This window comes from Podarcis filfolensis, assembly GCF_964270895.1.
Source record: "Podarcis filfolensis genome assembly, chromosome: 13".
Classification (NCBI taxonomy): domain Eukaryota; kingdom Metazoa; phylum Chordata; class Lepidosauria; order Squamata; family Lacertidae; genus Podarcis; species Podarcis filfolensis.
The window spans coordinates 26,797,657-26,811,121 of record NC_139615.1 but is presented as its reverse complement, the minus strand read 5'-3'; the positions used below and the strand labels follow the sequence as shown (position 1 = coordinate 26,811,121).

The 13,465-nt window shown below is 44.9% G+C and overlaps 2 protein-coding genes across 5 annotated transcripts in view; one reads left to right on the top strand and one right to left on the bottom strand.

Annotated features, from left to right (window-relative positions):
* RPL19 (ribosomal protein L19) overlaps positions 1-6,310 on the bottom strand; it is an 89,868-nt gene extending 83,558 nt beyond the window's left edge. The window contains exon 1 of the mRNA XM_083583641.1: positions 6,306-6,310. Coding sequence (XP_083439767.1) covers positions 6,306-6,309 — 4 coding nt within the window. The 5' untranslated portion in view covers position 6,310. The remainder of the gene's footprint in view (positions 1-6,305) is intronic.
* The window catches only part of CDC27 (cell division cycle 27), a 28,250-nt gene continuing 17,070 nt past the window's right edge, over positions 2,286-13,465 (top strand). For 3 of the 4 annotated variants that reach the window (XM_083582726.1, XM_083582727.1, XM_083582725.1), the window contains exons 1-4: positions 2,431-2,875; positions 9,348-9,423; positions 10,750-10,897; positions 12,304-12,429. In XM_083582726.1, coding sequence (XP_083438852.1) covers positions 2,849-2,875; positions 9,348-9,423; positions 10,750-10,897; positions 12,304-12,429 — 377 coding nt within the window. In that variant the 5' untranslated portion in view covers positions 2,431-2,848. Of the gene's footprint in view, positions 2,876-9,347; positions 9,424-10,749; positions 10,898-12,303; positions 12,430-13,465 lie in introns of all 4 variants that reach the window. The other variant, XM_083582728.1, reaches the window with a different exon arrangement.

Here is a 13,465-nt window from a genome sequence, read left to right as displayed (position 1 = left end):
TTTCAATATTTTCCGCCCCACACACAATCAGCACACACAATCAATTTAAGTATCATGGTGTTTTAAGAAGAGAATCTGGAGCCTTTTGTTTTTGTAGGGATAAAATACAATGTCTGTTCTTGTTAAATTGGTGCAGACATGCCAATCATCAATCGTCATGACTCCATTATGATAAGGTCTTCCATGGGCATTAGGTCACTTTAGTGGTGCCACTACCTTGACTATATAAATTGGACCACTTGACCAGTGCTGGTTCTAGGTTTTGGGGGGAGCCTTGGGTACGGTGCCCTCAATAGGCTCTGAGGGTCCCGCTCCAAGACACTGCTGACCACTCACTTGTGCTGCTCCTCTATGTCCAATCTATACAACCACCCAGAGGGAGAGATGCTTTGCCTCCTCACTCTTGTCATTGCTGACATGCTCAGAGGTGAACACAGGCAGCAAGAGCAAAGAGGCTGAGGGATGGGGATCGCCAGAGAGTGGTGTTGGGCCCCTCCTTGGGTACCCAACAATGCCTAGGCCCTGCACCTGAATGGCTTTGCGGCTACCCCAAAATTGCACCTCTTGCCTGGCCTGCTATAAGGACACAGCTTCTCCCAGAAGATAGGTGGTCTTAGAAACACACAGTGTGTTTTATAAAAAGCTTTGGTTGACACCAGCTGTTCTCCCTTTCGTCATAACCGCCCACCACTGCTGGAGAAGGTCTATATAAATAGAAATTTAATCTAGGTGAATCCTCCCAGGACAATGGCCAGTGCCTGGCTGCTTCCTTTTAAAGTTTTCTTCCCCGGCTCCCAGGGTGGGGTATGGCTCGGGGGGTTGAAGTGAGGTAAAAATAGCATCCTTGCCCAAGGAGAGCTGATGGTGGCAGTCCTGCCTAAGATTAAGAAAGCACGCCATACCAAAGATGGTTTGGATGGTGGCATCATCCATGCAGTCCAGGGAACGGGAAGAGATGAAGAAAGGGGGCGGAGGAGGCTAGCAAGGCCAAGTTTGGTTCCTAGAAGTGTCTGATCCATGTCTGATCCACAATTCAAGTTTAGATAGAAACAGGGAGAGTATGCTGACTGTACAAATCTCCTTGTTCAGCACTCTTTGCCAACACAGATTAAGGGCCCTTCTGGATATCCCTTTTATGATGCTGTCAGGGCAGCCATATGTGACTGCACTTTCAACACTATTTGCACTGCAAAAGTGATGGAGCAGTCAGTCATGCTGCTTCGTTTCCTGCAATTTACAGTGGTACCTTGGGTTAAGTACTTAATTCGTTCCAGAGGTCCGTACTTAACCTGAAACTGTTAACCTGAAGCACCACTTTAGCTAATGGGTCCTCCCACTGCTGCCGCGCCGCCGGAGCATGATTTCTGTTCTCATCCTGAAGAAAAGTTCTTAACCCGAGGTACTATTTCTGGGTTAGCGGAGTCTGTAACCTGAAGCGTATGTAACCCGAGGTACCACAGTATTTGTGTGTGTGAAATCCCGTAACTTTTCATTGGGGAAGCAACACAGAACAACTAATATACCCAGCACTATTGGACTATTATTATGTAAAGAACACGTTTCAGAATACACCCACAATAAGACACCGTTCTGGAGGGGAACTATTTATTAATATGTACTTTTCCTGATGTTACATACCGATCAAGGCAGCTGTTTTTTAAAAAAGCACACACACCTCCCAACCTTATATCTATTACTAGATACAAGGGACCCATGTACATATATATATAGGGCAACTGAAACAGACAGGGATCAAGCCCACTAGCCCAGATGGAAGAATTGCTGCCCATCTCTTTGCTCCAAGAATAAGCTGCAATTTTGTCCTCTGATTTCACACTGTATTTTGAAACACCATGCACCTACATATGTAGCGTACTCTGGCTTGATCTGTTTGCAGTTCAGTCCTTTATAAAGTTATTCCTGCAAAAATAAATTTTATTTTAAAAAATTTAAAGAAGATTCAGAGGCTTCAGCAGAAATTCTCCATACTTTCATCAGTGTTGGGTTTTTTTTGTTTTTGTTTACTTTTAAGGAAATCTGGGGAAATATTTCTTTAAGAGGTCAAAGGAAATATTTCCCTTAAAAACAAAATCAGTGAGTACACAAATCTCAGAGAGCAGCCAGCTTCTCGTCTATTCCAAGTATGAACTTCCCCCACAGTATATTCTTCCCAAATTCTGAGCTGATAATACTTGAGAATAAGTTTCTTGATGGAGGTCACCCCTCTCGCCTCAAATCAAGGACTGTTTCGGGCCGCTTCGGCTCTTTCCGTCAACAGCCGAGAGGAAGCGGGGTGAAGTTTTGGATGATTTCCGCCGAGCCGGCCAATTCGACGCCGCGCGTGCTTTCGCTTTCTTTCGGCTCTTTCCGTCAAGAGCCGTGGAAAAGGAAGTTTGCTCTTCGGGCACGTCCGGGAGCCCCTTCCGTCACCCGCTCGGGAAGGAGGCGGAGCATCAGACTGGTGTGTTCGGCTCCTTTCCGTCGCCGCTCGGGAAGAAGCGGAGAGAGCTCCAGGCCTTCGGGTCCGCTCGGGCTGTTCTCCGTCGCCGCTCGAGAAAGAGAGGAAGAGGTCCACGCCGTCGGGTGTTTCCGCCTGCCGCTCGGGAAGACTCGGCTCCTGACGGGCCGGGGCCTTCCCTTCCTTTCGCTTCCCTCCTCCACGGCCCGGTTAACGGTCGCTACCAGTTTAAATGAGACGGGGTCCGGGCCGCCGCCGCCTCCGCGTCACCCACTGAGGCGGAGTCTGTCAGGAGGAAGGAGGAGGAGGGGGAGAGGAGAGGAGAGAGTGGGCGCCCTCTCCCCACCTCCCTCATCCGGGGCCTGTCCCTGAGGGGGGAGCCGGGGCAGGATGACTGTGCTGCAAGAACCCGTCCAGGTAAGGACCCCGGTGGCGATGGGCCTGTATATGGGGGAGCGGGGGAAGGAAGGCAGGCCGGGTGGGAGGGGACGGAAGGGGAGCAGTTGGGTTCCTGCCCGCTCTCCTTTCTGCCGTGACAGGGCAAGGGCTCCCTTTGCAAAACCAAAAAAAATCAAGCAAAGCAAACAAGCAAACAAAAAACCCCTTTCTGCTGGGAGCGGGGGGAGGGGTTTCTCCTTTTAAAATTTCACTCTCCTTAACGTTCCCCCCCCTTTGTGGGTGTCGCGCACACACACTTGTTCACGCGTCTCACCCCCGAATTTTGTCATTCCCCCCCCCACTCCTTTTCCTGGAACGTGCCATGTGGTGTTGTTTTTAGATAAACCCCATTTCCTTCCAGATCCTTAAATCTCCCACCAGCCACCCTCTCTGCATTCCCACCTACCCCAACAATTACCACTGATTCGCCCCCCCCAGCATTCTTAGCTGACTGCTCCTTCCTAAGAGAGATCCCCTCTTCTCAGCCCTCTTCAGTCTCTCTTCTCCCCGCCGCCCCCCCCCACTTCATCTTCCCAGTAAGGACCCCTGTTCAATCAGTCGCCCTTTCTCTCGTTAGAACATATACTGCAATAAGTCATACGAATATCATGCATTTACATGGGACGCCCAGTGGTCTTCCTTCCAGGGAGCTGAGCATTGGGGATCTGGAAGCTGCCTCCTACCAAGTCAGACCATTGGGTTATACAGTGTTGCCTGTTGGCAGCAGCTCTCCAGGATTTTAGGCCAAGGTCTTTCCCAGTCCTGCCTGGAAATGCAGGGGATTGAACCTGGGACCTTTTGCACACAAAGGAGGTGCTCTTCCCAGATTTTCGTTCCTTCTGCTTCATATAACTATTTCTTCATTTCAATTTTCCCATGAATTCTCTTCCCATACACACTTGTATTCCATGCTTAGATCTCCTCCTGTTTTCCCCTACCCTGTCATCTTTGACAATCAGAATGTTAACATACAGACACTGATTGCTCCCTCCCGAAAACACTACCTGGAAGACCTGTTGTTGAGCTGGGGCTGTGTTGAGGAGGTCCTGCCTATATGGAGCATAACCTTCTCCAATTATCTAAAGACATCCACATGTTTTCAGCTCCTCCGTTGCAGGAAGAAAACTGACTAGGGCCAGATCGGAACAATATTTCATGAGTCCAGAAGCCTTGATGAGATCTTCAGGTGACATATCTGGATGGAGTCGGACCTATCTGCAGGCATTAGGCCGTGTCATCCAAATGTTAGACGCCTAGCTGACTAGGCAGCTGGGATTTTTAAAATCTTCAGTGTACAGTGGTACCTCTGGTTGCGAACGGGATCCGTTCCAGAGGCCCATTTACAACATGAAAAGAACGCAACCCGCAGCAGCGTGTCTGTGCACGCGCGGGTTGTGATTTGCCACTTATACGCATGCCATCATTTTGCGCATCTGTGCATGTGTGAGCGGCGAAACCCGGAAGTAACCCTTTCCGGTACTTCCGGGTCGCCATGGGACGTAACCTGAAAGAACGGAACATGAGGTATGACTGTACTCTGCCTTCCCCTTCTTTATTACAACAGTGCTGACCTCTTGCTCTCTTCTCTCATGTTCTTTTAATCCTATAGGGTTTTATTCCCTGCAGCCCCACAAATATTCTAACTCCATGGAATCATTTGAAACCATGTGCACATATTCCACATAATGCATTTTCTCTATTTTGTTGCACGGTCTCCTTATTTACTCTGTACTGTTCCTCATTTAATTATTTATAGTTCAGTGCCATCTTTTCTGAATGGCAAGGTGAAAGCACCTTCAAAGCTGACATAAAATGACTCTCTGATTATTTATTATGTAGAGCTGAGCAAGGTAAAACCATGCATTCCTGTTAAGATGGAAAATCTTAGAAATGTCCTCTTCTCACTTCTTTCACTCTGACCTCCAAAAATTATGCCAAAGGAAAAGGTTATGCCAAAGATGCTTGTGCTCATATTTTTTCAGGTCTCCACTGAGAATTGTGGGCAGCTGCCAAGCATGTATTTAGTAATGCGCCCAAGTAAGCATTCAGTCTAACTTAAAAGTGTGCATACCACTGTGGCTGTCATACTGCAGGGCATAGGCAGTTGCTTGAAAGGTATGAGAGTCAGCCTTTGCCAATCTGTTCTTTACAAGAGGATTTTGATGGACAGCCTTGCTGAGACTCTGGTTGACCTCTGGAATGGGGAAATGCTTTCCCATTGACACAGTTGTTTCTGAGTGTCCTTTCTCATATCGAACAGCCAGGTTGACTTTTTGTTTTTCTGAGGAGCCAATGGCAATGCAATGATTGTCGAGTCAAATTTGAACTCATTGATAGATCCACTTGCTGTATTTCTGGCAACTGTTTGTTATTTCATTATGGAATGTGTGCAGGATTCTTGGGAGTGTTCAGTTGATCGCATGACCTTTGCACATCTTGGCATCCAAGGAGGATTGGCTGCATTGGTGAGCAGGAGGCGGGAAGGAAGCTACGTCATATAGCTTAGAAAGTGTAGTACATTTTCTGCTAAAGAAGCCCACTCTAGATTTCATTGTGTTGGCCAGTTACAGGGCAATGTCCACTTTCCATTCTTCAGTAAGATGTTTGAGCATGTTTTGGTGGCCTACCTAAAGGAGACTAATTATCTTGATCCATTTCGTTGTGGGTTCCATCCTGGTTTTGGATCATAAATGGGTTTGATAGCTTTGATGGATGATTGTAGCTCAGTGATAGTACATCTGCACAGTGCCAGGTTCAGCTCATCGCTTCTTCAGGTAGGCCTGGGAAACAGCCCTGTCAGAAATCCTGGACAGCCTCTGCCAGTTAGTGTAGACGAAACTGAGCTAGATGAACCAATTATAAGACAGCTTCTTGTGTTTCTTAACTAGACAAGGGCAGTGCATCTGTTTTGGGTCTGCTGGATGATTGTCTTTTGATGCCATTGACCAGGGTCACTTTGCTGGGGTGGGTTATAGGGGTACATATTACAGTGGGTCTGGTCCTTCCCAGAGGGCAGATTACAGAAGATAGTGAAGTGGGGGCATCTGTTCAGTGACTTGGTTTGGGGCCTATGGTGTTCCACAGTATTCCATTATGTCCCATTTGCTATTTAGTATCAGCGTGAAACTTCTCAGAAATCATTTGTGTTTGGTGTTGGTTATCATCAGTAATATGTGAATGATGCACAACTCTGTATGATCTTACCTACAGGGCCAGGCAGGTCCTCAATTGTTGTCTGAGGTCAGTTATAGGTTGCATGTGGACAAACAAGTTGAAACACAATCTAGACAAGTCAGAAGTGCTCTTGATTAGTTTGCCAACTGAACCAGTGAGTGTCAGTGTGCTCTGGATAGGGACATCGAAAAATTATGTTGGAAACTCAAAATGGGAGTAGAAATTGCATCAATTTGCATACTCATCTGGGGTGAAGGATGGAAGTCATGCAAGTCTGCAAATGTTCTATAAATAATTACATTGTTTCCTACATTGTTTATTGATGTTTTCCTTCCATTGAAATGCATTGAAACTAAGTATATAATTAAGTACGTTAGTTTTGGCCGCAGCAGATAGAGAGATCAATAATATAGGTTTTAATGCAAGTCGAACTGTAGTGGAATAGAATCAGTGCTGCTTGTGGTGAGCACAGGATGGGACAGAAATTGCTTCCTCCTTACATCCCTAGTTCTCAAAGAACTTGCATGCTCCTTAACAAATCAGATTTGCACTGCTACAAAGCTGAGCCTTGCTTTAAGATGCCTAGGAGGTGCCTGTGGCGAGGAACACAATTGTTCAGCTTCAGCTGGTCTGCCAACTGCACCATGGTGGACCTGCTCATGGTCACATCATGTCTTACACTGAATTACTGTATTCGGAGCTGCCCTTGAAGACTGTTTGGAAACAAGCTAGTGGAAAAGTTGCTTCAGGACTTCTGACTGGTGCCAGAATTCAGGAACATGTCACAGTGTTATATCTACAGCACTAACGACTAGTCTATTTTGTGGTGCAATTCATGGTGCTAGGCATGACCTTTAAAGCTGTTGAGGACTTAGGCAGCGACCGGTTTGCGCAGGGATTATGTTCTGGACCCCTGCACACATCTGCGGGGCCATGGAAAGCCGCCCCATTTGGTGATGTTTTTGTGGCTTTTCAGGGCATTTCCGGGTTTGGTGCAATTGTGCACGTATCGGACATGCCTAAAATGGTTGCTGCCTTTGCAATATCTAAAGGACGTCCTCCACCGTTACTGATGTGCCCATCCTTTCAGATCGTCTTGTGAGGCCTTCTTGCACATCCCTTTACCTTCTGAGAGTATTATTAGTGAGGATATGAGGGAAGGCCATTTATTCAGAATGTGAAACTCCATGCCCTGGCAGGTTCATTTGCTGTAGCTTTGCCAGTGTTCCATCACTGAGTTTCTTTTCGGGCAAACTTTTAATTTATGTATGTAAAATTCTCCTTGTTCTAGTCTTGGCTATTTTTTTACTGTTAGCTTTATTTTTTGAATTGCTGGTTTAAAAAGTACCGTATTTTTCGCCCTATAGGACGCACTTTTTCCCCTCCAAAAATGAAGGGGAAATCTGGGTGCGTCCTATGGGGTGAATGCAGGCTTTCGCTGAAGCTTGGAGAGCGAGAGGGGTCGGTGCGCACCGACCCCTCTCACTCTCCAGGCTTCAGGAAGACATCCGCAGCCTAGGCAGCCCTGCGGGAGGTCCCGCAGGGATGTCTAGGCTGCGGATAGAAGCCTGCTTCCCGGAGCGTCGGGCGCCCTGAAAGCAGAGCGCCCGGTGTTTCGGGAACACATCCGCAGCGTGGGGAGCCCTGCAGGAGTTCCCCGCAGGGCTCCCCACGCTGCGGATAGCAGCCTGCCGCCCGGCGCGCAGGACACCCTGAAGCAGAGCGCCCTGCGCGCCGGACAGACATCCGCAGCGTGGGGAGCCCTGCAGGAGTTCCCCGCAGGGCTCCCCACGCTGCGGATAGCAGCCTGCCGCCCAGCGGGCAGGGCGCCCTGAATCAGAGCGCCCCTCGCGCTGGGCAGACATCGGCCAGCCCCACAAGCTCGGGGGACAGCAGGCAGGCGCAGCGCCGCCATCCCGCTGTTCCTCGACCTGGTTTGGTTTCTCCGACCTGCTTTTTTGGGGGGAAATAAAGGAAAAAATTTTTTCCTTTATTTCCCCCTCAAAAAACTAGGTGCGTCCTATGGGACGGAGCGTCCTATGGGACGAAAAATACAGTATTCTTATGTACTTGTTAGTATTTCTTGTATAATATAATAAATTTATTGCTTTTATTAATTTGTCATGTGTACTACTTTAAGCGCCTCCATTTTAAAAGTGGGAATGTGGGGTACAAATATCTTAACACAGTTGTGCCCTATTTTTTGCCTAAAGATCTGATATGATCTTTATCCCTGGATCATAAAACATACTATGATTTTATTTTTCTGTGCTCCCCTCCTCTTCCTTTTCATTCCCCCCCCCCAATTTTCTTTTTTGTTAACATTTGCCCCAAGGACAGGAGGAGAGCATGTCAGCCAAATCATCTTTTTGTTTCATTTCAACTGCACACACTAAAAGAACCTTTTAAATTTTCTTGTGACTTGAAGTGCATTATTCTTGAAATGTTTGGCTTTCTTTTCATGTTACTTTGGACCATCCAGTACTTGGATAGTACTATTGATAGTTCATAACTGTACTTCTATAACCCTGCTTGGAATTGATATGCTAGGTCCTATTCTGCCTTATTTTATTTTTTTCTTGAGTATTTAGAGAAAATATTAACATTTGTTGACTTTCATCTGTAGCCACACTTGCAGTTTCTTATGATACTCTAGTGTAGGAGGCCCAACTTCATGTTTTATGCTAGTGAATTTAGAATTTTTAGTTTATGCATAGATTACAAAATCTGGTCGTTCTTGCAAAATACCCCCAAAGTAGTCTTCTATCGCACTTTCTTTAAAAGGAGAAGAAAATCAAGTAACCATAATGGCTAATGGGGGAATGTGAATATATGTGGCTGAAACACTTGCCTACCTGCTGTGTGTCCTATGTGGTCTTTCAATCCCTGACAAAGTTTGAATTTTCCAACTAACACTTTATATGTAGTTAATAAATGTATGTGGTGTTCTTGATTTTTGTAATGTGTTATAATGATGGAAATAGGTTTGTTGAGGGTAATTGATTGGACACACTTCTGAAATGAAGTGTAGGCCCTTCTAGTCAACACCGACAGAGGAGTAGAACTATTCCCATATAAAATGCTGTTCAGGGTTGTAGAATAATATATTGTGAAATAATGAGTATTTGGGAACAGGAAGGACAATAATCAGCAAGGGAAGAGATACAAGAAAGATAGAAAAGTGTTTATTTTTTGTTTTGTTTTTCTGTGAATTTAGTTTTGGTTTATAGTGCTAATCTTCCTTTCTCTCTCCCTCCTCCCCACCCTTTTCATACAGGCCGCTATATGGCAGGCACTTAACCACTATGCTTACCGGGATGCCGTGTTCCTGGCAGAGAGATTGTACGCAGAAGGTATGCATCCGCTGTGGTTACTGGTCTGCACTTTTTGTGAATTTATCTGTGTATTTTGAAGAGCTTCAATTTCTGCATTGTTAATTTGGCTATAGGTGGATGTGAGTACAGTCGTACCTTGGATCCCGAATGCCTTGATACTCAGACATTTTGTCTCCCGAACACCACAAACCTGGAAGTGAGTGTTCTGGTTTGCAAACGTTCTTTGGAACCAGAACGTCCAATGGGGCTTCCGTGGCTTCCGACTGGCTGCAGAAGTTTCCTGCAGCCAATCAGAAGCCGTGCTTGGGTTTCTGAACATTTTGGAAGTCAAACGGACTTCTGGCACGGATTCCGTTCGACTTCCAAGGTACGACTGTACAGTGTTACCTCTGGATACGAACGGGATCTGTTCTGGAGCCCCGTTCGCATCCTGAAGTGAACGCAACCCACGTCTGCGTGTGCACAGGTTGTGATTTGCCACTTCCGCACATGCGCATGACATTTTGAGCGTCTGCGCGAGCAGCGAAACCCGGAAGTAATGCGTTCCGTTACTTCCGGGTCCCCACAGAGCGTAACCTGAAAACACTCAACCTGAAGCATATTTAACCCGAGGTATGACTGTATTGTAAATAAGCAGGTATGGTTAGGTACAGAGTGTCAACAAAAAGTTGGCTAGTGGTATGTATGTCCTACAAGATGCTTAAATGGTTAAATAAAAAAATGAAATACGTGTTTTTTTAAAAATTGAACTATGTTTTAAGACTGCTATCAGGGAAGGTGGAGACATTGCTTAATTTTTATTTTTAAAAGGTGTGTCAGGATTCTAGTTTGTTTGGGAGCTCTACCTTCTGTTTGGAAGAAAGTATTGCTCCTTAATTCCAAATGACAACTTTAGGGATATCTTTCTTTATTTTATCAAAATATTTTGTATTTGCTCCTTTTGAAAAGGGGCATGGCCACAAGTGGCGGGGGGGGGGCTTTTGAGACCAATACTAATAGCACCTGGTTAAAGGGGTTGAGTCTATGAGTACCTGGAATATGTTTTAAAAACTTATTCCATTGGTTGTAATCACTGCACACCTCTTAACCTTGAATAGGCTGAAGTACATCAGTGGTTGTCTGTTATACAGCAGATCTTATTGTCCCTCATAAAATGTGGATGCACAGAGATTCTATGCACTAACTAGCTAGTAAAAGATTATAATTGATGTTACTAATCCTTCAGTTTTCTTTGACATTGGAAATCATATTTTTATGGCCAGTAATAGATATTTAGATAAACTGTTTGCACTCAGAGGTTTAAATGATGGATCTTAATGTTCTCCACCCCACCCGTTTCTTCAGTGCACTCAGAAGATGCCCTGTTCCTATTGGCAACCTGTTACTATCGCTCAGGAAAAGCATACAAGGCATACAGGCTTCTTAAAGGACACAGTTGTACCACCCCACAGTGTAAATATTTGCTTGCCAAGTGCTGTGTTGACCTCAGCAAGTAAGTTGTCTTATTGGTTTGTTGGTGCTGCTGGAAGTTGTAGTTAATGTTTTTAAGAGAGTCCGATGCCATTTATTGTCCCATCAGATCTTGGGATAATAGCATAATGAAATTCATTTTCACTTTCAGATGTGGCCAGTGTGCTAGAAATCACTAAACATGCTGAAGGTCTTGTAAAGGAAATGGTGAAAAATATAGAAATTTCTTCCTAGATCAAGAATGAAATTTTATACAAGTGTCCAGCTAGGACTTTTAAAATGCTAAATTAGATGAGCTGTAAGTGTTAAGCATCTGGGGGCACTTAACAGTCCTATGAAACTGATAAATGTTTGATGCCTGTCATCAGCAAATTTCTCTCACTGAGCTGTTGTGATATCATGGATTTTCTAAAGATGAATATGTTAGCCACACAGTTTTGACAAACCATAGATTTAATGAAGCAAGTGTTTGGTTACTGAAGTATGGGGAGCCAAATGGCAGGAGAGCCAGGTGGTATGGAATTTAAAGAACAGAGAATCTAGAGACAGGGTGTTTTGAGCGAAGGGAGCAGGATAGGAAGAGAGCAGGGGACAGGAGGAGGCATGGGAAATATCAATGAAGTTGAAGAAAGGAGAGGCCAGTAGGAAAACAGCATGCAAGAGCCAGAGACAAAGATTTTATGCTTACCTCTACCATTACATTGCCCATAGCAGTGCAAAAGAAATTGGCCTGGTTTGGATGCCCAGCTAAACCATCATGGTTTAGCATAATGGGAGAGAGCAGCCACAGGCCTTGCACTTGCGTGCTCCCCCCCTTTTTTTCTGGTGTGGTCACATGGTTTCAGGTGGTTTCACATCCAGTTTTTTTGTTTTTTGTTTATTTCTTCATTGAATTTATATATCGCCCTATACCTGGAATTTTGAATTAACTGCAGGATATTCTGTCATCCAAACCAGACAAAATCAAGTTAATATTAACGATGTTTTTGTTTCGTTTTTCAAAAAAAGAAGGCAGATTTATCCATAACCAATTGGTGCTGGCAGATATGCCGTAAGTGATCCATTCATATTGCTGATTTTGTCCCTGAAAGCAGGGATGCTTGCTTCCACACAGACATCCTGATTACCCTATGCATTATTAGCAGCAGTGCCACTGATAGGGTGCACATTTTTGTGGGTCCAACATGTAGAGATGTACTGCCTAGAATGGCTTCTGTTTCTAGATCATGTTAGAGCTAGATAAGCAAGATAGATTGTTGGAGGTGGAGTGGAATGTTTAAATAATCTGAAGCGTTTATACTCACAAAAACCATGTGAGGGAGTTGTGTATCTGAGAGCACCCACCTTGTCTGTGGCAGAGCTGTGAACTGGTTTGGGCTACACCATCAATGCTTCTGTAATTTTTATTACCTTATTATCTTTAAACAGACTTGCAGAAGGAGAACAGATCTTGTCTGGTGGTGTGTTCAACAAACAGAAAAGCCACGATGACATTGTGACAGAGTTTGGTGACTCTGCATGCTTCATGCTTTCGCTCCTGGGGCATGTATACTGGTATGACTTTTCTTTTTTTTAGGGACAAGCTATCTCCCCTAGATTCCTCCTTTTCCCAAAACGTTTTTGCACTGCTTCTTGTAGGTGCGCAGTTCTTAGCCCTCAGTTTGGAGACATACAAATTTCCCTAGCAAAAAGCAGCATAAAAATTACTTCTGAATCAACACCTTCATTTGTGATGTAAAGCTACAGGCTGATATAATTATTCTTGAGCAGATCTACTTATGCGGGAAAGGACCAGTCTGTTAGATGGGCCTGTGGCCTGATTTTATAAGGCAGCTCTATATTTAGTTTAGAATTTTTTTTTGTCTTATTGCAGAACTTTGCTACTCCTTAGAATACACATCCTAAGAACTATCATGTCCTACGGGATGAACACATTCCCAGCTTTTAAAGACTGTCAGTACTTCAAAATACAGGAGCAGTCTTGCACAAAGACCTTAGGAAGAGTTGCAAGTTTTACTCCGCTGCATTGTTGTCCTGCATTTCAATATGTTTTGGGCTCACAAATAGCTAGTCAAGATTTATTATTGCTTTTGAACATTCCCTTCCCCCAACTTTGAGAAGGGACAAAATCTCATCCTTGACATCCCTCTGAGCTTCAGAGGCATTTGAAGCAGTAAGAAGGCTTGCTTTTTGGCGGCTGCACTGAGAGCCAACCAGGAAGTCAGAGCGTGCTACTGTCCTCTTGCAGAGCCTAGGGAAAGGTGTAGTCTGTGATCTTGCAATCTGGTTTGGAGGTATTTGGAAAGCTTCTAAATGCCCCCAGAGTCCAGTGCAAGTTCAGAGAGTAGCTACCATGTACTCATCACTGGATAGAATATTTCTGGACCCTTGCTGGTCCCTGGTGCTAAAGTACAAGGATTGATAAAGATGTCTTCCCTTGGGCTTCCTGCTCATTTTGAGGTAAGAAATTCTCTTCCAGAATGGATGTGAAGCAGTTTAAGCAGTACCATTCTTCAACAACAACAACAACAAAAACCGGTTTTCCTGTTGTTTTTACCGAAGCCATGTAGAAATGTACAGTTTACATATG